We start from the raw sequence: 26,829 nt of genomic DNA on the forward strand, positions 1-26,829 counted from the left end.
AAATAATGCTGCAGTTTTTTTTGACCCATGTTTTCTATTTCCAGAAGAATCTGAATCCTCAAAGGAGAAATGTCATGTGTAAGGCCACAAACATCTGTGCAATCTCCTTGTTGATATTAGAATACAAATTTCTTGATTCTTACTTTGATTTTCATTATTGTTATTTGTTATATTTTTTTCTTTTTCTTGTTGCATTTCTATTTTTGGTTTTGTGAGACAGCCTCTCACTACGGATGGCCAGGCTTGTCTCAGGGTCTTGAGTGCAGGCATATGCCACCATTCTGGCTTTTTTTCTTTCTGTTGACACATTATTACATATAGTAAAATACATAGACATTATGAATGCTTTCACATGAGTCTTAATAAATCCATATAGTCATATACCTATATAATTTACATCCAGATTAAGATATTGATCATTTCCATCCCCCTGGAAAGGATTGCCATGCATTTTTTAGCTTGTTCATCTCACTACTCAGAGGCAACTAGTCTTCTCATTTCTATTCCTATAGATTGGTTTCAACTGATTTTTATTATTTTGAAACTTAGATTTCATTTGCTTGCAGTAAGACAACAAAAAATTTAGAACATAACTCTCTGTTCATTCTGTTTTGTTCTCTTATTAAAAGCTTATGTAGAATCATCATTCATTTATAATCTTTAATGTTGCAAGCAAATAGTCCTCCTGAGATGTGTATATATGTATGTATGTATATGTATTATTGATCTTGGAATATCTAATGTAAATGCCTATATATAAGTAATAAAGAAGCTTTTTGATTTGGTTCATTTTTATTCCTTCCAAAATGCCCCGGATGACAAATATAAAGTCTTCAGAATCCCCAGAGAGAATGGGAAGGAAATAGAACCATTTAAATTACCATCCCTTGCGAATGGCTGTACTTACTCACTAGCTGTTGGCATTATAGGATAGTGATTGTGCATGATGATGTATTATATAAAATTGCTCTAAGATTTCATAGATTTATAAAGGAAAAGAAGCTTGTGCCAGGAATAGAGGATAAGTATCAAGAACAGCCAAGAAATGTTTTAAATAATTTTCTTTTAGATTGAGAGATTCATTTTAGCATTTACTCCCTCAGGGAGAAAACTCTTCAAGCTAGGAACTTTTGGAAAATTAGGAGTTTAATAAGAGGCTTTTATGTTGACTTTGGTGCATTTAGTTCTTTAGTGTTTGCTGCTTTGAAATGCAAAGTTAAAATTAGACAATTTAACTTAAACTGAAAAGTATCCCAATGGTATGTAATCAATAATTCATTTCTCAGAGGTCTGATTATGCAGAAGAAAGGCTTTTTTAAATTGATGAATGTAGAGGTCCCTGCTAGGTATTAGTGGCTCATGCTTGTCATCCTAGCTACTCAGATGGCTGAGATCTGAGGATTACAGTTAGAAGCCAACCCAAGCCCATGAAATGCTTATTTTCAGTGAACCACCAAGAAACTTCAGAAGTAGAGCTATGGCTCAAGTGGTAAAGTGCCAGCCTTGTGCTAAAAAAGCTAAGGCACAGTGTCTAGATACTGAGTTTAAGTCCCAATACTGGCACAATAAAAAGAAAAAGAGAAGTAGAAGCAGACAGAAAGACAGTTAAGTAGGAAGAAGGACAGGAAATGAGAGAAAGAGAGAATGTATAGATGTCTTACAATTTTATCCACATATCAAGGGTAAGGCTGAAGAGCCACTAGTTAAACATTATTTTCCCCCTTGTCTTGGTGGGGCAGGTAGGACTACACCTCATTTTTATACACACCTCAATTTTATATCTTGACAGATAGAAAATTTCAAGAATTTACCACCCAATTTGGGTTAATATGTCCCTTGCCAATGAATCCTTCCTTATATAGAAATCTTATTTGGCCACATCACATAGAATGAGACAGTTATGCTTTGAGGCAGGGCTGAGAGCATAGAAACTGTGGGAAGAGCTGTAGCATGAATACTGCTCCATGTTTGTTCCTGGAGTGGCTGAGGTGGGCTTTTTCATGGACCAGAAGTTCTCCATTTGCTCTGCTCATATTTCCATTGGGCTTCCGTAGCAAAACATAGCTAGGCTTATCTTTCTTCTCTTTTGTTTTCGCAGAAATGTGAACAATTATGAATTTCCAGTGAAATACATACTTTTTTCATTGACTTATATTTAGCATGGAGTCAGTGTACAAATCATAAATATACAGATCAATGAGTGTTAAATACTTTGCGATTAACAAACATGAAAGTAATGTGAAGATGTAATAATTTTGGTCTTAGGATGTATGTAGCATTATTTGCCTAGCATGTTCAAGATCCTAGATTGCATCCCTAGAACTACCTTTTAAAAAAAACAGGATTTTCATCATCCCAGAAAATTTCCATGTCCCTCTTTCTGTTCAAATCCTGTACTCAGAGGAAATATCTGCAATATCTGCTCTGTTTTCTGTTACATTAGTTTTTCCTACTCTTTTTTTTTTTTGGTTCATATCCTAGGGCATGAACTTAGGGCCTGAGTGCTGTCCTTGGATGCTTTTTAGCTCAACACTATTGTACTGCCACTTGAGCCATGGCTCCACTTCTAGCTTTTTGGTAGTTAATTGAAGATAAAAGTTTTATGGGCTTTATTGCCTGGGCTGGCTTTGAACCATGATCCTCAGATTTCAACCTCCTAAGTAGCTAGGATTACAGTAATAAGCCACTGGCATCTGGCCCTATTCTTAAACAATAACCTAGAAACTTTGAGAGAAGTCACTTTAAAAATATGATAGAAACAATATAGTATATTTAAATAATGTTTAGTTAAATATACAAAAGCTTCTTCCTAATACTTGCTTGTCTGTATCCTTCACGTTAAAACTCCATGTTTTATTTGTATGTCATAATGTCAGTTGAAAATTTTAAAATATAATCACAGAATAGCCATAACATTTTTTGTTACCTTTATGCCAACTGATGGTTGCATCTCAGATGTATCGACAACTCTTTCTGACATTTTCTCTGTTTACAGGTATTAGAGGCTATGGAGCCCTTGCGACCCTATCTGGTGGTCGACAACCTCAAACAATTCCTTGAGTATGATGGGAAGGTTTTGCGTTTCTTCTGCTTGTGGGATGACTCAACTTCACTGTTTGGAGACCGTAGAGATCTCGTCTTGCATTATTTCTTGGCTGATGATACCATTGAAATCAAAGAATTGTTGCCTCACAACTCAGGCCGGGATGCTATGTCATTGTTTCTCCGGAGGGGTAAACTACCCAAGGTGAGCAGTGAATTCAACTACTTTCCAAGTTTGCTGTGGGCCAAGAGACTTGTGTCATTGTTTGGAATATTGTGTTATTACTGATGATGTTTCCATACATAGTGAAAATCTTTATAAATTTCCATTTTGTGCCATCTTAATACACATCTATGGAATTAAACCAGACAAGCTGAGAAGTCAGAGTTGGAACATTCTGGACTTAAAGCAAATAAAGGAAAAAAGGCATGTAAGGGAAAGTACTTGTGTGTTGAGTTCCCAGTCTTACAGAAGTAAGGAGGTCCTTAGTAGAGGAATTAATTTAATTTCTTTTGGCTTTGGATGGGACACTGGCATATGGCTCCTGCAGCCTACTGAGGAGAGCTCATGATGTGCTCCTGCAGCCTACTGAGGAGAGCTCATGATGTTGGTCTGGATTATGAACATATATATATATATATATATCCATATATATTCATATACCCACATGCGTACGTACATATGCACATGAAGAGGCACTCAGTTATATGCTCAGTAAGAGCTTTTATACATGTAACTGACTAGTCATCAATTAGCCACTGGTTAGTGGCAGGTGATTTTTCATTTTATTCATTATTACAAGGAACTATTAGATTGATTTTTACAAATCGTCATTTGAGAACTACGTGATTTAGGTGTACCAGGAATGGCACATACAGAAGATTTGGATTACAAATGTAGATCTGCTGTATGACTGAGGGCAAGTCACTTAACCTTTCTAAAGCTTTTTGTAACTCTAAAATGAGGTAACTATCAGGATTGAATGTTACAGCATAGTTTAAAAAAAACACTAAGGACTTAACATGTATAATGATGTGTATAAAAGCATATTTTTATAGTTTTATGTTACACTTTACTTTTATTTTTGCCAATCCTGGTGCTTGAACTCAGAGCTTGGGCACCGTCCCTAAGCTTCTTTTGCTCAAGGCTAGCACTCTAGCACATGAGCCACAGTGCCACTTCTGGCTTTTTCTGTTTATGTGGTACTGAAGAATTGAACCCAGGGCTTCATGCATTCTAGGTAAGCACTCTACCAGTAAGCAACATTACCATCCCATATATTTTACTTTTACCTTAAATAAAGCAATTATTTTAATTGTTGTTGTTTATTGGTTGCAGGGCTTAAACTCAGGGCCTGGGTGTTGTTCTGAGCTCTTTCTGCTCAAGGTTAGTGCTCTACCACTTTAAGCCACAGTCACTTCTGGTTTTCTGGTGATTTAATTAGAGATAGGAGTTTCACCAACATTCCTGCCTGGGCTGGCTTTGAACCATGATCCTCAGATCTCAGCCTCCAGAATATCTAGGAATACAGGCGTGAACCATCAGTGCCTGGCTTATAAAGTGCTTTTAAAGTTAGTTCTCTGTGTTCAAGAAAAGATAACCTGTAAACTTACTTTTTATGTGAACAACCACTGATCATTGGCTTCTCAGATTCTTTGATCTCACTACCAGAATTCATAATGTGTTGCTTGGAGGCATGGGAAGGCAGAGTTTGGCCAGAGGGATCTTTGGGATATGCACAGCAGGTGGTCAGGATATACCAGGGAAATCTGGTTTTAAAATGGCTTTGAAAAATGGGGTAAGTATAAAATAATGATGCGTATGACATTTACTGTGTTCCTTACCATCAGTTGCTTCATTTAATTCATTCATTCAACAAATGTCTAGCAAGTAAGCAAGTATAATTGAGTGCCTGTTCAGAAGTTACAGTGAGAAATGGATTAAGTCCTGTTGTGGAATTTTGGTTCTTATGGGGGAGAGATACAAAAGGGATGGGTGTTCCCTTGGCATTGTGTTTTTTTTTAAAAAAAAAAAACCTTGAAGTAGTTTTACAAAATAGTTTCAATTCAACATATCACTTTGTGAGTATAATGTATCTTCATCAATTCTTCCATATCTCTCCCAATCCCACCCATTCCCTCAGTTTACCTGGTTGCGTTATTATAAATGTTCATTGAATATTGTGACTTCGTCCACACACCCTTTCTCTCTCCATTCATTTGGATCCCACCCCCTTGACCTCACCCCCAACAATACATGTTCCAGTTTCCTGGTATTCATTTTGTTCAAAGGAGTTAAACCATTAGGCTTGTCTGATGCATATATCATACTTTAGATAATATGTTTGTGTATATATGCATATGACCCTGTGTATGTTTACATATATGTTTATAAGTTTGAGGAAGCAAAGAGCAAGGTGAAGTTACCTTCACCTTGTGATGAAGTGAATGATAAAGACACTGAACTTCTGAGAATAAGTACTTTGTCCCAGTCCTGTTGCTAGTCAGTGAGGAAGAGTGAATGAGTTTGGATCTTCTATTCTGCATACCCTGATTCGGTTGCAAGCCTCATATATTTCACACATTTAGACTTAAATTTTGTGTCACACATATCAGGAAAGATTCCCAGGTCTCATCTGTATGTGCTACTTTAGATCACTATTAGATGTAACTTTAGACATACTCTTGTAGCTTGTACAATTGCTTAGAACCATCTCAGCTTCATATGGGACTGAGCTGTCTTGTAGCTTGTACAATTGCTTAGAACCATCTCAACTTCATATGGGACTGAGCTGGGACCTATCCTGTTCTAGGCCGTATTTCCTCTTAGAGGCTGACCCTGCTCTTTTGGCTCTCTCTACCTTCCCACATTTCTACAGTATCTACTGGCTTGGTGGAGAAATTAGTGGATAGTTACCTGAAGGATGGGTGGGATCTGGGGAGAGATGAAGTTTGATCAGGGCCTTGAAGAAAGCATGGAGTATATAGGACTACCTTCAGAGGGTGTTGAGGCATTGGAAGGGAAAGTGAACTGTATGTCTTGCATTGGGTGAGAGAAGAGCCATACAATGCATACTTTCCACAAGTGTCCCTTGAGTGCATGATTTCTATGTTTAGAGGTATCAATCACATCTTGTTTTGCTTTTGTTTTTTAGTATGGCCCAGCTGGAATCTATCAACCAGGCCAATTAGTGGAACGAACAATTCTTAATGTGTATGGTGATTTGAAAGAGCAGCGATCAGATGCTTACCTGTTCGATAAATACCATGTGAGGACCCTTAGAACTTATTATGGTTTCTGAAATGACTTCCTTGGGAACTGAACAGTGGGGAGAGTTACATACTTTGTCCTTGTGAGACTGTGAATGAGATCAATAAATGGATAAATACATGTATTGTACTGGCATTTATCAATAATAAAGAAGTTTGAGCGCATATAGAAAATATACTCATTACATTGCTACTTGCAAGCACTCCAGTGCTAAAATAATGCTTTAGAATATTAACTTTGATTTCTCTTTGATTTGATTGGGAATGTAGTTACAAATGATGTCATTGAATGGGTTTTTTAAATCATTTTTCTTTTTCTTTGGGAAGGGGGTGCCCAGTTCTTTGGAAGGTCTTTGGTGCCAATGCTATGTTCTTTTTTCTTAGCTAGGAAAACCAGATCAACACTTCTACAAAGACAGTGACCTGTCCATAGGAACCACCATCAATGTGTGGGGAAGGAAAGTGCTCCTCTGTGACTGTGATAACTATACGAAGTGTTACTATAGAACTAAATATGGAATTGGTAAGTGATATGTCTGCCAAATAGAAAATATTCCAAACTTTTACTTTTGAGTTTCAGATGTTAACCTTGGAACTGTTACCATTTATTACCCATTTGCTAGCTTTGAGCCATTTGTGATCTTATGTATCCTCACAGTCCTCAGTGGGTAGGCTCATTATCCTCATTTTTGAAGTGAAGAAATGACAAACACAGTCAACCAAGATTTGAACTTGTCTCTCTGGTGCCAGGTATTTTTCCCCCCATTTTCCCCAATAGTTCCCTGCTTCAATATGATATTGTGTGTTTTGTTTGGGCACTTGAAGTGGAAATCTAAATATGTTTTTCTCTTTATTTAATTATTGGTCACCACACCAGATATACTTTCTTGAGTTCTCTAGGGTATTCTCATCTGCCATTTCCCCCTACCTTTCCTGAGGAGGCTTAGCAAGGGTCTCAGCATACAGAAATTCTTCATACAGAGTTATAGAAGAGTTTTAGACACTGTGGGGAGGTTGGGCGGTAAGAAGCTGGGACCTACAGCACATCACATGTCACATGGTATTGTGAGAGTCTAGAAAGAGGCAGTGGATGTGATATGAAACCTAAAAATTCCAAACCTTCATTTCGTAAACTCCCACAGTCATTCTATTGAGAATACCAGCCAGCTCTGTCTCTGTTCCTAGGCCTTTTACCCACACACCAGCAACTTGGCTGCTGCTAGAAGTGGTTGGATGCTAAACATCCAGGCTGGTTTGGGGTTAGTGTGGGAGTGCTTAGTCTGAGGAAAGTATTCTACAGGACTGGTTCCACCCTCCACTTCTCAAATCTGAGGAATGCTAAATTCTCTGATATGAAAGAGCCTATTTCCACAGAACATACATAAATCCTCTTACACTGTCTAAGTTTCCTACGCAGGCCTTGGACTCTTACAATTCTCTCACTTTATCTTTCTGAGAAGCTGGGGTTACAAGTATGTGCCAGTTCCTGGATAAATTATCTTTAGATTACTTTTGATACCTAATGCAATATAAATGGTTGTTAGTCTCTATTGTTGGGAAAAATAACAAGTAGAAATTTATACATGTTCAGTACAGGTTCAGTCCTCATTATAATGTATCCTCCCCCTGCCCACTTCACTTCCTTTGAGTGTTTTCAATCTATGGCTTGTTGCATTTGAGGAGCCTGCATAAACTATTGATCTGGAGGATTGCATTGTTTTCCCATCTGCACATAGGACTATTCAATGAACACACCCAGTGAGGGGTAAGATGGAAGCCAGAGCAACTACAGCTTCTTAAAGACAAAATGCTTTGTCTCTAGAATGAGTGGAGGCCCACCTATGTGTCCTGGTTGTCCCCATTGTGTAGCATTCCTAGCCTCTTGGTTTCTTTGTATTGTGACAGAAGGCACACAAAGCATACAAAAGGGTTAGAATGAAAAAGACTTTCAGTTTCATTGTTTGGTTCATTAAGAGAATTTGTTCCACTGCATCTGTGTGCCAGATTAGTGAAAATGTATGGGCCCTATCGGACCAAATTGGTGGCCTCTTATTTCTAAAATTGGTTCCTTTTTAGTGGATACAGTTGAACATATTTGCTTTGGGGACTGTAGATAAGAGGCAGCCAGGAATGTGCAGGTGGCAGCTGTTCTAAAGAAGCTGCTAATGGCTTTTAGATCATTGAGAAGAAGGATTTGCCTTTTGATAAATGTAGATGTCAGTTTAGAATCAATAAATCTTCCATTCAGATTTCAAATTTGGTGATGGGTAACTTACTCCTGAAGATTACTTTCAAATAAGTGCTGTGGTGAAAGACGATTATAATTGGATGTGGATTCATATAAAGGACGTAGTTAAGATTCTCAAGCTTCGTATAATTTCTTACACATTGAATCCAGCCTTTGGTAAATGTTTATTAGCTTGACTTTAAGAACATAAAATTTGCTTTTGGGAAAATAAATGTATTGAAGGGACTTGGTCCATTGATCATTTCCTGGCAGTTTCTATGGAGAATTTTCTGAGGCAGTGTGAGTCCCCAGTGTGCATCAGATCTAGCTGTCCTAGGTAATTGTATCAGCTTCAAATGCCAGCTAGTCTATTTCAGTTGAGTTTTTGTCCTTAATTTCTTTCTACTTCTTTTGTTTACACCGTAGGCTTACATATTATGAAAAAAGAGTACTTTGTGCCTTTAAAACTAATATAACAGCAATAAGAGAAAATTATGCAAATGAAAATTTACAATGCATTTCACAGTCAGGCTGACTTTTTACATCTCTACATAACATATGTTAAAATATCCCATTTAACAGACGCTATTAAATGTTTCTTGAGTGTCCTTAACGTAACTAATGACTAGAAATATATCTGTGATGGAGTAGCAGTGAGTGGATCAATATTCTCTCATAGTCTACAGAGATTGATTTTGCTGATTTTTCTTGTAAGGTTAAATTAATATACCTCATGCTAGTTAGACACAGTTATTTCTGACATTAAAAAGTTTTGAATCAGTGATCTTTAGTTTTCTTTGTTAGTGGCTGTGACATGGTGAAAAATGTTTGTGAGGATGCGACAATTCAGTCATATACTGAATTAGCCATTGAAATAGTGTTACAAAATAAATGAGGACCTCACATAACATTATTGTGATCTTGGTGGAGGTTTTAATTTTATTTATAATTGATCTGATCCTAAAATTTGTTAAGATGGATCAAATTTTATATACTACATTTATTATCTTTGAAGTCCAGACCAGAACAAAATGCTATCAGTAATTGTGGTTTTGTCAGTAAATTGTTGTTACATTTCCTCCCTTGGCAGTAATTGTGGCCAGGAGAGTACCTGAGTACCTCCACTGTGAAGCATACAGGAAGGAGCTGATAAATAGCAACAACATTGCTAGGGACTTCTGTAGCAGGAAGCCAGCAGGACAGCTTTTATGCAACACTCAGCATTGGTACTTTAGAACCTTTACCTACCTGATGACACCCCATCTTATTTTGCAGGAGATAAAAATTGCAAAGAGGAGTTGGCCACATTACCAAGAAAGGTGAATAGAAACCTTTCTATTTAGTAGAAGCAGATGAATTGTTAGAATTGCAAGAGACATTTGATTCCCTGTATGAGACCCAATCTGTCAAATAGAAAGATAAGATTGTTTCATGAATTTAAAGATACTGAGGAGAGGGTTGTTCCATCGATGTTTTGCATATCACATCACATTGGGCAGTGTAGCCATCTTGCTGGCTCCAGCTTGCCTGCTAGGCTGTAGCTAGTCATTCCATTAGTTGAAATGGTGAAACAGACTGGTATGAAGGTTGAAAAAGGCTCAAGGCTCCAGCAGACATTTTTCTCATAAAAGGACAGAAATATGTAGGTAAACTCGATTTTCTCGACTTCTATTTCTTTGTCTTCATATCGGTTCTTAGTGACTGGGCCAAGCAAACTAGTAACAAAATCACTCATTCCCATGGCTTTTGAACATTTGCTAGATTAAAGCTGCACAAAAATCTTAAAGCACATTTAATTTTTTTCAGTCATTTCTGGCCAAGTGTGATGAGCAGCAGCAGGATATCCAAGATGTGGGTTTAATGATCACTTGAGGAAATTGGCCACCCCAGGTTGTAGCAACTGGGAAAGAATTGGTCTTACATTGTGGCTTTGATGGGCAAATTTTATTTCTTTTACCCCTCCCCTTCACCCTATTAAAGATGGCTGAGGATTAGAAGGTTTATAAGGACTTTATAGCTCTCACAGCATGCAATACACTAATTAATTACTTGACCCCCCCAAGTAATGTTTCCTTGAAATCATTTTATGTAGGTGTTAAATATAAGGGGAGATAGATTTACCTAGAAGTAATGAAGCCTTACCCTTCTAGGTTCTTTCTTTGCAAGCACTGGCTTAATTCTGAAGTAGTAATGCCACATTCTTTGTCTTGAAGCACTTTACCCACATTATATAATTTGGCTTCAGGCCTCCCAAATTCTGAATCCATCTCTGGGGTTACTAGAACATAAGAGATGAACTTTGAAGTACTTAAAGACTTTTCTCAATAGTGAGTAACCCTGAAATGATGAATAGAAAAATTACTGCAAGGAAACATTAGACTCCTCTTTATACACAGTCTTTGTGCAATTTGCTCACATCTAGTCAATCACAGATAAACATTCAGTCCATGCATGCTCACAAATCATTTGGAATTCGAGGAATCAGAACATCTGAAAGATATGTCAGGCTCTAGCAGATGCCAGTTACAGAAGATGCTTTTCACAAAAATAATGTGTATCTTTTCACTTATCTAATGATTATTTTCGAATACCTGAAACATGCAGGATGCTAGAGTGATGAAAAATCAGCTTATTATTCAGATGTGAGGTCACAGCCTTGTGTATGTATGTGAAATGTGATTTAAAGTTGGATCTTAAGTTAAGGTTTCCAAAAAGATGACTGTTGTATGCCAAAGTCAGAGGTGACCGAGTGGAACAATTCTCCACTTTTATGCACTAGATGGCACTGTGGGTGCAGTGGAAAGTCCCAATTTTGTTCTTTTGTTATTTAAATCTATAGCAGAAATTATGTAGTTGAGAAAACAACATTATGTTATGGGACCTGTAATAGAGAGGAGTGTGGAATATTTTCTTAATTATTTTGTGATGCAGTATGTGTCCTTTTTTGGTAAGACTGCTCAGATCAGTAAGTACAGTTCTATGTGTATGTCTCCTAGTGGAGGAATCAGCTTATTTACCAATTTTCTAATAATCACATAGAGCTACCCTGCTATTGCTGTGGTGCTGCCCTGAAACGAATGGCCTAGCCAGTAGCATGTGATGCAATGGTGAGCAATGATAGAATTTACAGCAATTCTAATTCCAAGTTTTAAAAATTTCTCTTTATTACCAAGACATCTCTTTAATCACCACAAAAATAGCAATAGCGGAGGCTTACAAGACTTTTCTTTACTGGAAGACTGGCTACTCCCTTTCACTGAACCAGTGCAAAATATTGAATGATCTGCTCTTTGTCAGCACGTCTGCTGTGAACAGTTTCTGTTAGGTTGGAACAATATTCTTTTAGGGATTGTGCTTGGGGTAATTTCACATAAAGTCTTTTTAAGAAATCTTAGGAAACCCCTATTTATCACCTTTACAGGAAAGATATTAAAAAAAAAGATGAGAGGTTGATGCACATTTCTCTCTTATTGTGTTATATACTAAAGTTGGTACTCTTCCTTTAGAACGTTGACAGTGGAATTCCTATTGTTGACAACTGAAATAATAATCAGTCTTGGAGAAGACGTGGAAAGTGGGTTATATGATTTGGTTTGGTTTTGTTTCAGGAAGGATCCTAGCATCTTTTCTCTTGCCATTTGTTGGGATATATTGGTTCCCATGTGTTGGGGTAAATAGTGACTTGAATAGATGTGGTGAATATGTTACTTGTCTTAGAAAGTATGGTTGTTTCTCAGAGATTGCACAGCCTTGCAAATGAGTTTCTAGACTATTACAAATATGTTTCCAGGTCTCTCACCACCATCAATAATATTTGGTGCTCCCTTGGAGAGAATGGGCAAGTAGGTATTATAAGGTCCTTTTTTTTTGGTTCTGTTTTATTTTGCTCTGTGTTAAGTACAATTGCAGCCTTTATTTTCTGAGCAGTAGCAGAGTGACCTGGAACAGTGACTGGTGAGAAGAAAGAAATTTTATTTTTTCTGTTTGTTTTGAACTAGGTAGTCAAGTGTCATGTCTTTGTCCTAGAGTTGAATTGGAGGCAAGGGATAGTCTGGGAAAGTGTGTGGGAGGGGGATCAGGCCAATGAGTAAGGTTAAAGGGGAAATGGTCAGAGGACAGTCCTATTTGGAAAAGAATTTTACTAGCAAATGGTAAATGAAGACAAGAGAGAGCTAAATTTATTACAGGTTAAAATAGAGGATAAAATAGAGCATAAGTTTTCAAGTTTGAATTTCATATCATTGGAAAAAGCCATAGAAGTAAATAACATTCAGAAATGGAGATGTGATAACCAAAGAGAAATATTTACTTATTTGAATTTTTTTCTTTTGAAACAATGGTGATTATTAAATGATTTCTGTGGTTTCAGTAAACATGGTCAAAACTTACTCTCATATGATTTTGTCATGTTATTTGAAAAAGTTTAAAATAGTCTACAAAGATCTCCATGCTCATCTTGAAATCATAACAAGCCTTTCAAAACAGCTATAACAGGGCAAAAATAATATTGATGTTTTGTTTGCCTTTGTTTTTTTCTAGAGAACTTTCCCTCCATTCCATGTGAGCCTCCTGCTCCTCCTCCAAAAATAGAAAGGAAATTTCCACCTTACAATGGCTTTGGATCTGAAGAGGATTCTCTTCGTTCTTGCATAGGCCTCAGGCCCACACCTCACCAGAAGAACTTCAAGAAGTTCATGGAAGAAGACAGGTGATAAGGGAACCGTAATTGTAATCCTGCAATCCCCCAATATGTTGTTTGGAGTTTATAACAGTCCTCATATTAAAACAGATGTCATATAGCTCATCTGATTTCCAGTTCAGGGACACATTATTGTAGCTTTTTTTTGTACTGATACTAGGGCTTGAACTCAGGGCCTCACACTCTTGCTTAATCTTTTCTGCTTACAACTGGTACCCTACCACTTGAGGCATGTCTCTAGTTCTGGTTCTTTGCTGGTTAATTGTGGATAAGAGTCTGTTGGATTTGTCTGCTTGAACTGGCTGCAAACCTTGATCCTTACCTCACAGACTCCTGAATAGCTAGCATTACAGGTGTGTGCCACTTGCATCTAGCTTTGTAGCTTTTAAAATGAAGTTGCTTAGCATGTCTTCTTACTTGAGTACTTAATGTGTCATCTGTAATGATATTATCCTCTGTGTTGTCTTTCCATATCTATTTTGTAAATTTTTTTTGGGGGGGTGAGATAATTTTGGCTTGTTAGGCTGTATGATCTCTGTCATAACCACTCAGATGTGTGAGTTAGCATGAAGGCAATGAGAGAATATGCATGCTTGACTGTGTTCCATTACAACTTTTTATAGACATTGGTATTTGAAGTTCATTTACTTTTTGCATGTCACAGAATATTATTATTCTTTCAATTTTTTTCAACAATTTAAAAATATACAAACTACTCTTCTCTCCAAAGCCACATAAACACAGGTGGCTGGCTGGATCTGGCTATAGACTGTAGTTCGGCAACTCCTGATTTAGCTATTTCAGTGCTTTATAAAAGTGTTTTTCACAATGTTATTTTGGTTGTTTTGACTTGAGAGTTTTGGTTAAGTTCCATAACAATAGATTGTTCATGTGACTGAATGATGAATTTTTTCCAAAGTATTCCAATACACATGATGCAAAGTCTGTAGGTACTGCTGAGTGCTAATTTTTGCTTCTGCAGAGAGAGCAGGCTTCATAGGAAGAAGTCAGGGAAACAATTGATAGAGCAGTGTTGTAGATTCTTGAATAGAATGTGATATACAATTTGCAGTCCCATGTGAAGGAGAAAATGGGTGAGGATATCCTGGGGAGAAAAATGATGAAAGGTATGTGTAGTAAGACTAAGAGAAGGAGGAAAATTCAGCATTGTGAATTCAATCATGTTGACTATGTCACATTTTTGTCATTGAACATTTAAAGAAAAGATAGCAATAGCTGTACTCTCTTTAAAAAAAGAGATAGCAATAGTTGTACTCTATTTGTAAAAAATAGTTCAATTCTCTTGTTGACAATTATACTGTGCATTTACTGGGCTATGATGTCCTTTGTCTTTCAAGAAATAATCTTTTATTTTCCTAATGGCTTGAAAGTTTTATTTAAGTCTTAAATTCAGTGCTACTCAAACTGTGGTTCTCATACTTGTTACAAATACTAATTTGGGGGTCTTTCCCAGACCAACTTGGGGGTAAATCCCACTAGAGCTCTTGTGTTTTCACAAGGCCTCCAGGAGATTCTGAGGTACCAGAGTTTGAAAATCACTAATTTTGATATGCAAGAGAAACACCAACTTATTCTCTTAATGATAGTGTTAATAATGAGCTTCCATGATAGGACTTTTGATGGATGACTTTTACTAACTGCTGTTTTTAGGGGCAGCCACTCAGAGGATATGGGAAGGAAGAATGTCCCTATTGTAAAAGAAGAGGGAAGTTTTCTTATAAGTAAACAAGATGAAATATTATCCAGGGTGTTGCTTCTGGAACCCAGGAGGAAACAGTTCTTTGTGGGCAGTTGACTTAATCTCTCTTTCTCTACACTGTATAAACTTGCCCACAGAATCCTGACTACAGACAGTGTTCTATATGTGTGTCATGCTATCCCAGCTGGAGGATGGTAGTTATAGGCACAAATGTGTCTAATTTCATTTCTTTCTGTCCACCGCTTGTTTTGTGCCAGGAATACACGTCAAGCTCCTCCCACACAGTGACCTTGTTTCCATAGTAACTGGCACATTCGGCTGGAGACTCATGCAGGAGTTTAAATGACCTAAGGTTTCAAAACTGTGAGAACCTAAGGAAGATGATCTCACAGAGCATACAAAGGATAGTTTCTTTATGAAAATAAAGAAACTGAATCAGGACACGAAATTGTACATGATATATTGATTTTGTATAATGCTATGAAACAAATGTACTGAGTCCTATTGTTCTGAGGTTAATGCTGCTACTTTGAGTCACTAGAAGAAATCATTTCAAATTAAGGCATGTGAGAGGTTTTGATAAAGAACTCTTTACTGTCTGAACAAACATAACTGTGATGGCCTGGTGGGGAGATTATCAAGTATGTCTTGGAGAAACAGAGTATCTTTCTTGCTGAATATCTTTTTAGAGCACGGAGTTGAATGAGTTATTTGTTCTGTGTGTCTACAATGTCATGCTGAATATCTCTCTAATAATAATATTGCTACCAATAAGTGTGATTACTGTGTATTAATTACTTCTTAACACTTGATCTTGTTCAATCATTAAAACAGCCTGGGAAAATATCATCCATTCTCATTGTGTGTGTGTGTGTGTGTGTGTGTGTGTGTGTGTGTGTGTGTGTGTGTGTGTGTGTGTGTTGAACTCAGAGCCTCACCATTTTGCTTGGCTTTTTCACTTAAGCTATACCTTTACTTCGGGATTTTTGTTGGAAATTGGAGATAAGAGTCCCACAGAATTTTCTGCGTAGGCTGTCTTTGAATCTTGACCCTCAGATCTCAGCCTCTTGAGTATGTAAGGATTATAGGCAGGAACTACCAGTACCTGGCCCATCCATTTTTTGATTTGAAGAAACAGAGGTGCTGAGAGGCTCTTCAGCTTGTCAAACTTTACACAGTTGATTTTTATTTGAATTAGGTTTTAAACCCAGAGAAATCTGACTTGTGGAGTTCCTTTCTTGTCATAGAGTTTGTATTTATCACAGGGCTTTGGTATCACTCATTTATATAATTTGTGGGTTCCTTAACCCAAGAACTATTTGAAGTTAGGGATTGCCATCAGCCTTATTGTTTTTCTAAGAGTTAGAACAATGTTGGCGCATTGTCTAGTAAAAAAAGGAATGGATGGGTGATGTGAAGCTTGTAAATACTTTAAATATTTGCTGATTCAGTTCTTATTTTTGGATTGAAGAAACAGATGACTTCCTACCAGGAAGACTATTTCCAATACTTGTGCTATTCATGACCAATATATCATCCACAAAGTCACGGTTTAATCCTAATCTCTCACTTATCTCATATCTTTGTCCATCTGCTATTCCCACCCGCCATTTTTCTCCCTTTAAAATATTTTTCATTATTAAAAACAAGCTTTCACATGTCTTCTAATCACAACACTCTATAGCTTTTTTGTTATAAAGAATTTAGTAGATGTGTAGCTCTGGGTCAGCCATTGATTTGCTTAGTCAACAAATATTTCCTGAGTACCTGTTGTGTGCCAAGCACTTACCTGGGCACTTCTCATACAACTTTGATATTTGTATTACATTAGTGGAAAAAATAGATACAGAGCCCTGTTATATTCATAGAACTTCCTTCCACCTGGGAGAGCTATGCAAAAAGTTAAAGATAGTACAAAAGCATATGAGGTAGTATACAGATGGTATGAAGTACCATTAAAATAGTACAATAGTATTAAGGTGTTATGAAAAGGATGATGGGAGTATGGTACAGCTATTTACCACTGTCTGGTAGTTTTTTTGATAGCATGTTGTGAAGGATCTTTTTGAGAGAAAGTATGTTCCAGGCAGAAGAAATAATTGAGCATGATATTCTAAGCAAGAAACATGCTTAGGATAAAGAAAAATCATCCATAAGGCTGATATGGCCTTTTGCTTCAATAAAGTGGATGAGTGGAGAGCAGAGCATACCTTATGGAGATGAAGTGGAAAGAAATAATGGGATGGGTCACAGGGCGCCTTGTAGATCATAATAAGGATTGTTGAGTTCCCTAAGGAGGCATCACTGGGAGACTGGAGCAGAAAAGCAACTTCATTGGGTTGGGATATATTAAAAAAAAATCCCTTCAGTGCCATATTGAGTGCAGACTGTGGGAGGATAATGGCGAAATTAGAGCTAGTGAAGTGGCTGCTATAGTATAGCAAAAGAAAAAATTATAATGGCTGGAATCTAGGTGAGTTCAGTGGAAGGGATTAAACAGTGGATTCTGAAAGGGTTGTAGGGATTTTTTTGTGCCCACACTAGAGCCTGAACTCAGGACTTTGTGCTCTATCACTTCAGTCATGCTTCCAATTTTCTGGCTTTTTACCTGAGCTGTGTCCACACTTTGATTCTCATATCTCAGCCTCCAGAAGATTATAGTTGTGAACCACTGGCCCTTAATGAAATATTTTCAAGGTTTTCTGACAGATAAGATATGAAAGAAATTAGGAGTTAAGGATGTTTCTCAAGCTTTGAATCTAAGCTACTGCAGGGGAGAATTTGCCAGCACTGAGATGGACAAGACTGTAGATAAAGTAGGTTTTGGAGCAAGAGCAGAAGCTTAGATTTTGAACAAGTTAAGTTTGAGATAGCTATTAAATACAAAGTGGAAACAGGTGTGTTTATAAGCAAGCGGTTCAAGATAGAAGTCTGAGCTACAGGCACAAACTTGGAAATCAACATGTAGATACTATTTCAATTCATAAAGTCAAATTATATGAAAACCTTGAAAGTAGAGCTTGGGATATTTCAAATCAACAGATTGGGCAGGGACTGGGAATAGTGGTACCTATATATAATCCCAGCCTCTTTGGAGGAAAAGATCAGGAAGCTCACAATTCAGGGGAAACACAAGGAAAAAGTTAGAGAGACAACATCTCAATAAATAAACTGGTATGGTGGTGGTACTTCTGTAATCTCAGCTATGGAGAAGGTATAGGTAGTAGGAACTTGATCTGAAGTTGACCCTAGGCAAAAATGTGAGACCTTATCTGAAAAATAAGGCCTCAAAAGGCTGGAATCATGGTTTAAGTGATACAATGACTACCTATCAAGATTGCAAGAGCCTGAGTTCAAACACCAGTACTGCCAAAAATAACAGAGACTGAAGAAAGCTAGGAGAAGAAGCATAAAAGACTAGAAGGGGACATAAGAAGAGGCAGGGCAGGGACAAATTGAGCAAAATGCATGATCCTGGGAGCCCAGTGAAACAAGAGTATCATGTAAAGAGTGGGCAATTGTTGCTCATCTGTTATGTTAGATGTAGACATGTAGTATTGGAATTGGCATTGTGGTCCCTATAAGAGCAGTTTAGGAAGGATAAATCCTGTTGGGTTTAAGAGAAAGTGGAGGGATGGGGATGCGACTCGATAGCATGCAGAAGGTTCTGGGTTCTATCACCATCATGAGAGAAAAGAAAGTGGGAAAGTTTGGGGCTATATATAGCAAATGTAAGACATGGCTTCTTGATCTAGAAATTTATTTGGGGACAGTGGGAATCAACATATTTTTAAGACATCCAGCCAAGAGTACAAGTCTATGTGGCATTAAATGGGGTGTGATATTATGGTTGGTGTAGGAGGTATGGGCAGGTTTTAGCTTGGAGGGTGGAGATTATGATAAAAGTATGTTCAGAGCAGTTTGAGAGTGAGCCTATTAATCAAGGAAATACTTGAAGACACTTGGAGTGTTTCTTCCAGTGTGCTCTGGGGGACCTCCTCAGCAGAATTTCCTGGTGTACTTATTCATAATGCAGCTTTCCAGAAATACAAGCTAACTATTGAGATCATATCTCTGGGGGTGAGACTATGGTTTCTGCATATTTAACAAGTTTCCCTGGTGACTTTTATATACAATAAGCTTTGTGAACTGTTAGTCTAAAGATTTTATTGAGTAGGTTGTGTCTCTTATTGATGAGATCTCCAGAACACTAGAACGAGGTTAAAAAAACACCATGGCATGTTGAAATTTAAGTTCTAAGAAGTTTAATTTCCAGTAGTATTAATTCATCCTGAGATTGGAACTTATTCAGTTGTTCCAATAATACTTCCGCTATGTGTTTTATCACATGAAGAAACTGCTGGATCCATTAGTTATCAGTTCATTTATGAACCAGAGATGATGTTTGACAAAGTAAATCTGGCCCCTGTACTGTGTGAAGCCTATCTCTGCAGCCTGGGGGCTAGGCAACAAGAAAAAAAAAAAAACAGAGCTGTGGCGTTCTATTTTGCCCAGGCTACCCTAGAGCTAGTTTTACAGATTCGTGGGTTGCATCTCACTGGAGACTTCAAGCTGGGAATCTTGGTACCATGCATTCTCAGCCCAGTTTCATGGACAATCCAAGAAAGGGGTAGAGAAAAGTAACGTTTGCCTGTCTAAACAAAAATAAAGTACTTTTTTTGTGTGTGCCAGTTGAGCCACACCTCCACTTCCGGCTTTTTGCTACTTCATTGGAGTTCCATAGATTTGTCTGCCCAGGCTTGGCTTTGAACCATCATCCTCAGAGTTTGGTCTCCTGAATAGCTAGGATTGCAGGTATGAGCCACCAAATACTTCGGTTTTCATCGCTATGAGCACAAAGAATGAGTTTAAGCAAATCTGCCAGTGAGGACCATTCTGTTTAGAGTTGTGATAGAGATGTGGTAAAAAAAAAAAAAAACCACAGTTGATTTTTATTGTGTAATGGTTTTGATTCTGAAAGAGTTCCCTGAGGGCTATTTGTTTTAAGGGCTACCTTTCACCAGTTGATACCTGTAGACATGCTTCTGCTGAGAGAACATGAATTACTTTCTTCAGTGACAAAAACAATCACCTTTGGGAACTGGTTTCTTTGTTACTTTGTTTTATTTGGTTTTTAGACAGTGTCTTGATATATAGCTCAAGCTGGCCTTGAACTTCTAATGATTCTGTCTCTACCTTCCAAATTAAGTGCTGTGATTATGGGTGTTCACCACCACCCTAGCCTTAGGAAATTTTTTTTGAATTTTTCTTTTTATTATTATCTTTAAGTAGTTGTACAAAGGAGTTACCATTTAATAACTAATGAACACAATATATCTTGATCAATGTCACCCTGAGGGAATTTTTATTCCTATGGCTTGATCTCATCTTCAACCTATATTCATGCATAGAATTCCAAGCATGACTTCCAATCTTTGTCTTGATAAACATTTCTACAAATGTTTCTGCAAACATTTATTGAATATAAAACTTGTAAAATATTATATTAGTGACTCTTAATATGATACAACACACTCATTAATGGTGATTTAAAATACAGGTAATAAGTACTATAAAACATGTATTTAAAAGTCTATAATACTTAGTTCAGCATTTGGAAGAGAAAGGTTACTTTTTCTACCAAAAGAAATTGCTGGGAAGATGGAAGAGGAACTCAGGGAGGTGGAAGATGGGCTTCAAGGTAGGGGGCATGAGATAGTAGGTGTCAAACATGGGGTAACCCCAGGCCTGAGCAGAGCATGCCACCCTGGACTGATTCAGGCCACAGAACTAGATGTTCTTCTATCTGACACAGTGATTAGAATTGTTGGCTAGCCTTGTGTGTAGAAAATAATTGATTCATATGAGTGGCATGTTTATGATATGTGTATTCAGTCCATTCCTGATGTGATTTCTAGGCTACAAAAGAATAAGACATACCTAATATTCTGAGATACTCCTTCTGTATCTAGAATTAAAACCTCCAGATGATATTTGGACTTGTTCACTTCAGAAAGGTTAAATTCCTATGATATACATTTAATAGGTTCCTGATTTTTTAAAATAATATAAACATGATATGTGGGAGATTAATTGTATAATACTTTATTCCTTGTTTCTCTTCTACAGCTATGGCCAAATAAGCAATATACTCCGGTATTTTGCAAAATTGATCACACACAAATGTGTAGATATGGACAGGATGTTTGTTATTTCCTTCTTTCTCAGTGATGACACAATTTCAGTGTTTGAACCTATAGAGAGGAACTCAGGTAAGATTCAATTCTCCCAGAGTATTTTTCTCAGAACATTTAACTGCTTCATTATTTTGAAATAAATTAGGGAATAGTCTTTGATCGTACAGCCTAGATGATACACAATAGTTTTGGTGTTTCATTCCAAGACAATAGATTTCTTTTTTCTTTTGGATTTATATATATATATATATATATATATATATATATATATATATATATATATATATACTAGTATATATATATATATATATATACACACATACACATATATATATATGTTTGCTCATATGTGTGTGTTTACTGTAAAGATACTGTACAGAGGGGTTACAGTTACATGAGTAAGGTAATGAGTACATATCCTATTGAGCACTGTTACCCTCCTTTGGTTTTCCCCTACCTTCCCTTCACTCTCCACCTTCCCTACTCCTTTCTCCCCTCCCGAAGTTGTAAAGTTCATTTCCAACATAGTGTTTTATACATCTCATTGTTACAATGGGTCAACCTGTATCCTTATTTAAGCATTTTGTTATTTACCATCCCCTCCCCAAATTAGAAAAATGTATAAACAAGATCAGGGCACTGGAATCAAATACAGTGAAAACAGGGCTTATACCATGGGGGAAGAACATACAAAAGAAACAAAAAACAATCACATAGTGCATTATAAATACATTAAAAACAGCAGCAAGAAAGATAGAACCTTCGTGTCCCTATCTTGGGGTTCATTTCACTTATCATCATCTTATATGATCCTATGTACATAGCTTTTGACCTTTTCTGCTTATTCTAGACATATACTAGTTATTGCAAATAAGGGAAACCATGGGACCTATGTTTCTTTGGGACTGGCTTACTTCACTTAATATATTTTTTCCCATCTTTCCATTTCCTAACAAATAGGGCAGTGTCATTCTTTTTGATGGAGGCATAGAATTCCATTGTGTGTGTGCACACATATGCATATATATATATTTCAAGAAAATGTGGTATATATATATATATATCATATTTTCTTGATCCATTCATCTATTGAGGGGCATCTGGGTTGGTTCCATATCTTAGCTATGGTAAACAATGCTGCAATAAAAGCCACCTAATCTTCGATAAGGGAGCTAAAAAAAATAGAACGGAAGAAAGACAGCCTCTTCAGTAAATGGTGCTGGCAAAATTGGTTAAACACCTGTAGAAAACTAAAGCTAGATCCTTATATATCACCCTGCACCAGAATCAACTCCAAATTGATCGAAGACCTTGGAGTCAAAGCAGACACTCTGAAAACAGTACAGGATGGAATAGGAGAAACCCTAGGTCTCTCTGGCACAGGCTGAAATTTTCTTAATAAAGACCCAGAAACACAACAAATCAAAGAAAGGTTGGACAAATGGGATAGCATGAAGCCTCAGAGCTTCTGCATGGCAAAGGACATAGCTAGCAAGATCAATAGAGAGACAATGGATTGGGAGAAGATCTTCACTAGCCATACAATGGACAAGGGTCTCATGTCTCAAATATGCTTAGAATCAAAAAATTAAATCCCCCAACAACAAACCCTCAAAGAAACAACTGCCCAATTGATAAGTGGGCTAAAGACTTAAAGAGAGACTTCTCTGAAGAGGAAGTAAGAATGGCCAATAGACACATGAAGAAATGCTCAACTTCTCTAGCCATAAAAGAAGTGCAAATCAAGACAATATTGAGATTCCACCTCACCCCAGTTAGAATGGCTATAATCAAGAAATCTAACAACAACATATGCTGGAGGGGATGTGGCCAAAAGGGAACCCTACTGCATTGTTGGTGGGAGTGTAAACTTGTTCAACCACTTTTGGAAAGCAGTATGGAGGTTCCTCAAAAGACTCCCCTATGACCCAGCAATCCCACTTTTGGGCATTTACCTAAAGGATCACAAACAAGGCCATGATAAAGCTACCAGCACAACTATGCTTATCACAGCACTATTTACCATAGGTAAGAATAGATTTCTTTTTACAAAGATGTATTAAATGGAAACCCAAACATATAAAATGATGAACAAGGAATGATTGTATTTGTCTCAGAGCTGGAGAACTATCTCTTCTTTCTCTGGGGCACTTATGGAACTCAGGGACTTCAAACTCATGGTCTGGTTATGTCCTACGCACAACCAGCAAGCTGAGAGAACATTTAATAACCTGGCTTAGAAAATTTTTGCATTATTATTAATTACCCCAGCTAGACAAATTTAATCCTCAGAATCCATCTTTCTCTATTCCTTCTGTCTGTTAGGGCATTGCCAAGGTTCCAGCCCCCAGCTTATGACATGCTCTTGGCATTGGATGGATCCTGTCATCATTGCTGTTAGTAGCTATTGACTAAGGAATGGAACTGTAGTTCCATTCCTTGGCTGTACATGTTTCTAACTCTTAGCTGTGGTAAATACATACATTTGAGGAGAATAATCAGTGACATGCTGGTTAACTGTTCTTTGGGAAAAAAGTGGAAAGCTCTGGTTTTTACTGTTTGCCAGTCTACATGGTGTGAGTACCCCAATCATGGCTAATTCCAAGAAGCCAACTGTTTAACACTGACTTGCAAAATTTCATATAAGTTACCAACACACCAATAAGTAATGAATAACTTAGATAACTAAATCAGACTTCACAGTTATTTGAGTAGTGGGAAATCTTATAACAGGACATCGAATACGGATGAATATTTCATGCTCTAAATGGCACACAAACAAACAAACCCCTAGCTTTGTGTATCTAGAATGAGGAAAATGTGGCTAAGCAAATTCTTGTATAAGTAGAACAGTGATGGCAGATAGCTACAAGCTTATAATAATAGCCATTATTTGAGAATCTACTGTTATCCTTACAAGGACATTACAGGGACTTTTTTTTTTTTTGGTCAGTCGTGGGGCTTAAACTCTGTGCTTGGGTGCTGTCCCTGAGCTCTTCACCTCAAGGTGAGCACTCTACCACTTGAGCCACAGCGCCACTTCCGGTTTTCTGGTGGTCAATTGGAGATAAGAGTCTCACAGGCTTTCCTGCCCAGGCTGGCTTTGAACCCTGATCCTCTGATCTCAGTCTCATGAATAGTACAGGGACTTTTAAGTTGAAGGTAGGTCAGGTCCTCTAAGAAGCACATATGGAACAGGATCATAAATGCAAGAAATTTATTTGGATATAAGGCTGGCAAGGGAAATTATAGAGGGAGCCAAAGGAAGCCTGAGGAGCTCTCTCACTACAGTCCTTCTGATCCTAGACTCCTCTCACAAATGGAATTTTAGGGAATTTTTGCAAAGCCAAGTCAAAGTTCCAAGTTGGAATAGCTTCTGTCTTTATAGGAATGAGACAGTCTTACTGTCTCTCCCTTGTACAGTCATTTGTTGGAAGCAGCCTGTGATTCGAATGATCTTTACACTCCTAAAGATGGACCTCAGAATATGGCAGATGGAGTCTTCCATCAGTTATGTTCCCTCAGTAGGTGACCTGAGAAGTACATTTTCATGGCTCCTCCACAATTTTTATCCCAATTTTACCAATGAGATTTACAGAAGTGCACAGATGTTAAAACAAACAAAAACAAAAACAAACCTCTTAAGCTAGTGGCTCATGTCTGAAATCCTAGCTACTAGGGAGACTGAGATCTGAGGATTGAAGTTTGAAGCTAGTCCAGGCACAAAAGTCCGTGAGACTCTTATGTCCAGTAAACTACTCAGAAAAAGCCAGCTGTGGTGCTGTGATCAAATGGTAGAGCATTAGCCTTGAGCAAGAGAAACTAAAAGACAGTACCTAAGTAAGCCCTGAGTTCAAGCTCAAGGACTGGCACAGACAAAAAAAAAAGTCACCCCAAGCAGTCAAGTGATATCCCAGATGGAATGCAGCTCTATTTGGCTCCAAAGACTTTGTTTTTCCACCATCTACAGTGTCTGAATATGGACAGAGGAGGGGGCTGGAGCTCCCCACAAAAGCTCCTGTGGTCTCAGGCTGTATTCATATATCTATAGATTTCAGTTCTATATCAGAAGGTACTGGAGTCCTTTGTTCAGCTGTGCTTGCTGTTTTAAAAGAGGTTAAAAAGTAATGCACAGAAATGAACATATAAAATGGTGCCAATCTGGAAAGCAGGCAATATAAGGCATTACTAAAAGGAGCAAAAATATTTTACTTGTAGCAAAAAGAGACTTAAGAGGACATCCCATAATTATTTTTCAACACTTAAAACATTCTCCTTTTTAAAAGTGGGGTATCTTGCCCTTAATCTATATGTGAGATTAATTATGAACAAACCAGTGGAAATAAGTACAAGAAAGGAATTATTTAAGCATGCACCCAAAACTAGGAATCTCCTGATATCCCACACTTCCAGTATGTTGTAGGTCATATGGATCAGGCCCTTGCTTAGACTTTATTATATTAAGAAGAAAGGAAGGAAAAGGCTGGAATATCACTTTTTTACTTTAACATACTTATGAATTCTTTTTAAAACTAACTATGCAGTATGAGTTTCATTATGCCAGTTACATATGTGCATATTATATATGTGATGCAAAGTGCATTTATTTGATCATATTAATCACCTCTATTACCCGTTCATTTCCTCCTCCTCCTTTCTCTTATCCCTGAGTTTCTTTTTTTTATTTTCATGTCCTTTTTATTTTAGTAATTTATTTTATTTTTCCAAAATTCCACATTGTATGAATATGTACATGTACATGGAATGTGAATTCATAGATAAGTTGTACAATCTAGTGTTTGAGGATAAAGTAACTAAAGACTAGTTAAATGTTTTTTGTTTTGTTTTGTGTCAGTCCTAGGGCTTGTACTCAGGGCCTGGGAGCTGTCCCTAAGCTTTTTTTTTTTTTTTTGCTGCAGGCTAGTGCTCTACCACTTAAGCCACAGATCCAATTCCAGCTTTTTGGTGGTTAAGTGGAGATAAAAATTTTATAAACTTTGCTGCCTAGGCTGTGTTTGAACCATGATCCTCAGATCTTAGCCTCCTGAGAAGCTAGGATTACAGACATGAGCCACCAGCATCTGGCTATTAAGACTAATATTACCTATGGACTATTAAGACTAATGTTACCTATGGACACTTCTCTTTTGTTACAGGGAATGCTGGTGGGTTGTTCTTGAAAAGAAGTCGTGTTAAGAAGCCGGGACAAGAAATCTTTAAAAGTGAACCATCAGAATATATCAAGGCTGAGGAGCTGTATGTAGGAACCACATTGAATGTGAATGGCTACCTGTTTCGTTTGCTCAATGCTGATGATTACACCTTCAACTACATGGAGCTCAATAAAGACAAGGTGAAATTTACTTTTTCTTGACTTGCCTCTCAGCCCTCTGCAATGTATATTTTTCTTTTCCGATGGCCTTTTCTTCGGTATCTTGCTACTGGTTTTACATTGTGCATTCACACATGTGGGTATGAATAATGAATCTCTGTACTTGGCCACAGGTCCCATCTCAGAGGCCAGGTCCTTGTCTCCTCTGTTTACATGCTTGGCTCTCTGCTGCCCAGCATCACAGATTCCAGGCAGGAGGCAGGCCTAGGGTTGAATCAAATTTCCTGGGTTTTCTGCTGACACTAACAATGTTTTCAGAAAGCAATGCATCAACTATAGGAA

The 26,829-nt window shown here is 37.4% G+C and overlaps 1 protein-coding gene across 1 annotated transcript in view; it reads left to right on the forward strand.

The window, feature by feature from the left end:
- The window catches only part of Efhc2 (EF-hand domain (C-terminal) containing 2), a 164,266-nt gene that overhangs the window by 76,151 nt on the left and 61,286 nt on the right, over window positions 1-26,829 (forward strand). The window contains exons 5-10 of the mRNA XM_013030843.1: window positions 2,996-3,247; window positions 6,198-6,311; window positions 6,697-6,835; window positions 13,079-13,247; window positions 21,088-21,230; window positions 26,312-26,508. Coding sequence (XP_012886297.1) covers window positions 2,996-3,247; window positions 6,198-6,311; window positions 6,697-6,835; window positions 13,079-13,247; window positions 21,088-21,230; window positions 26,312-26,508 — 1,014 coding nt within the window. The remainder of the gene's footprint in view (window positions 1-2,995; window positions 3,248-6,197; window positions 6,312-6,696; window positions 6,836-13,078; window positions 13,248-21,087; window positions 21,231-26,311; window positions 26,509-26,829) is intronic.

Source organism: Dipodomys ordii, unplaced genomic scaffold (genome assembly GCF_000151885.1).
Source record: "Dipodomys ordii isolate 6190 unplaced genomic scaffold, Dord_2.0 Scaffold134, whole genome shotgun sequence".
In the NCBI taxonomy this organism is placed as follows: domain Eukaryota; kingdom Metazoa; phylum Chordata; class Mammalia; order Rodentia; family Heteromyidae; genus Dipodomys; species Dipodomys ordii.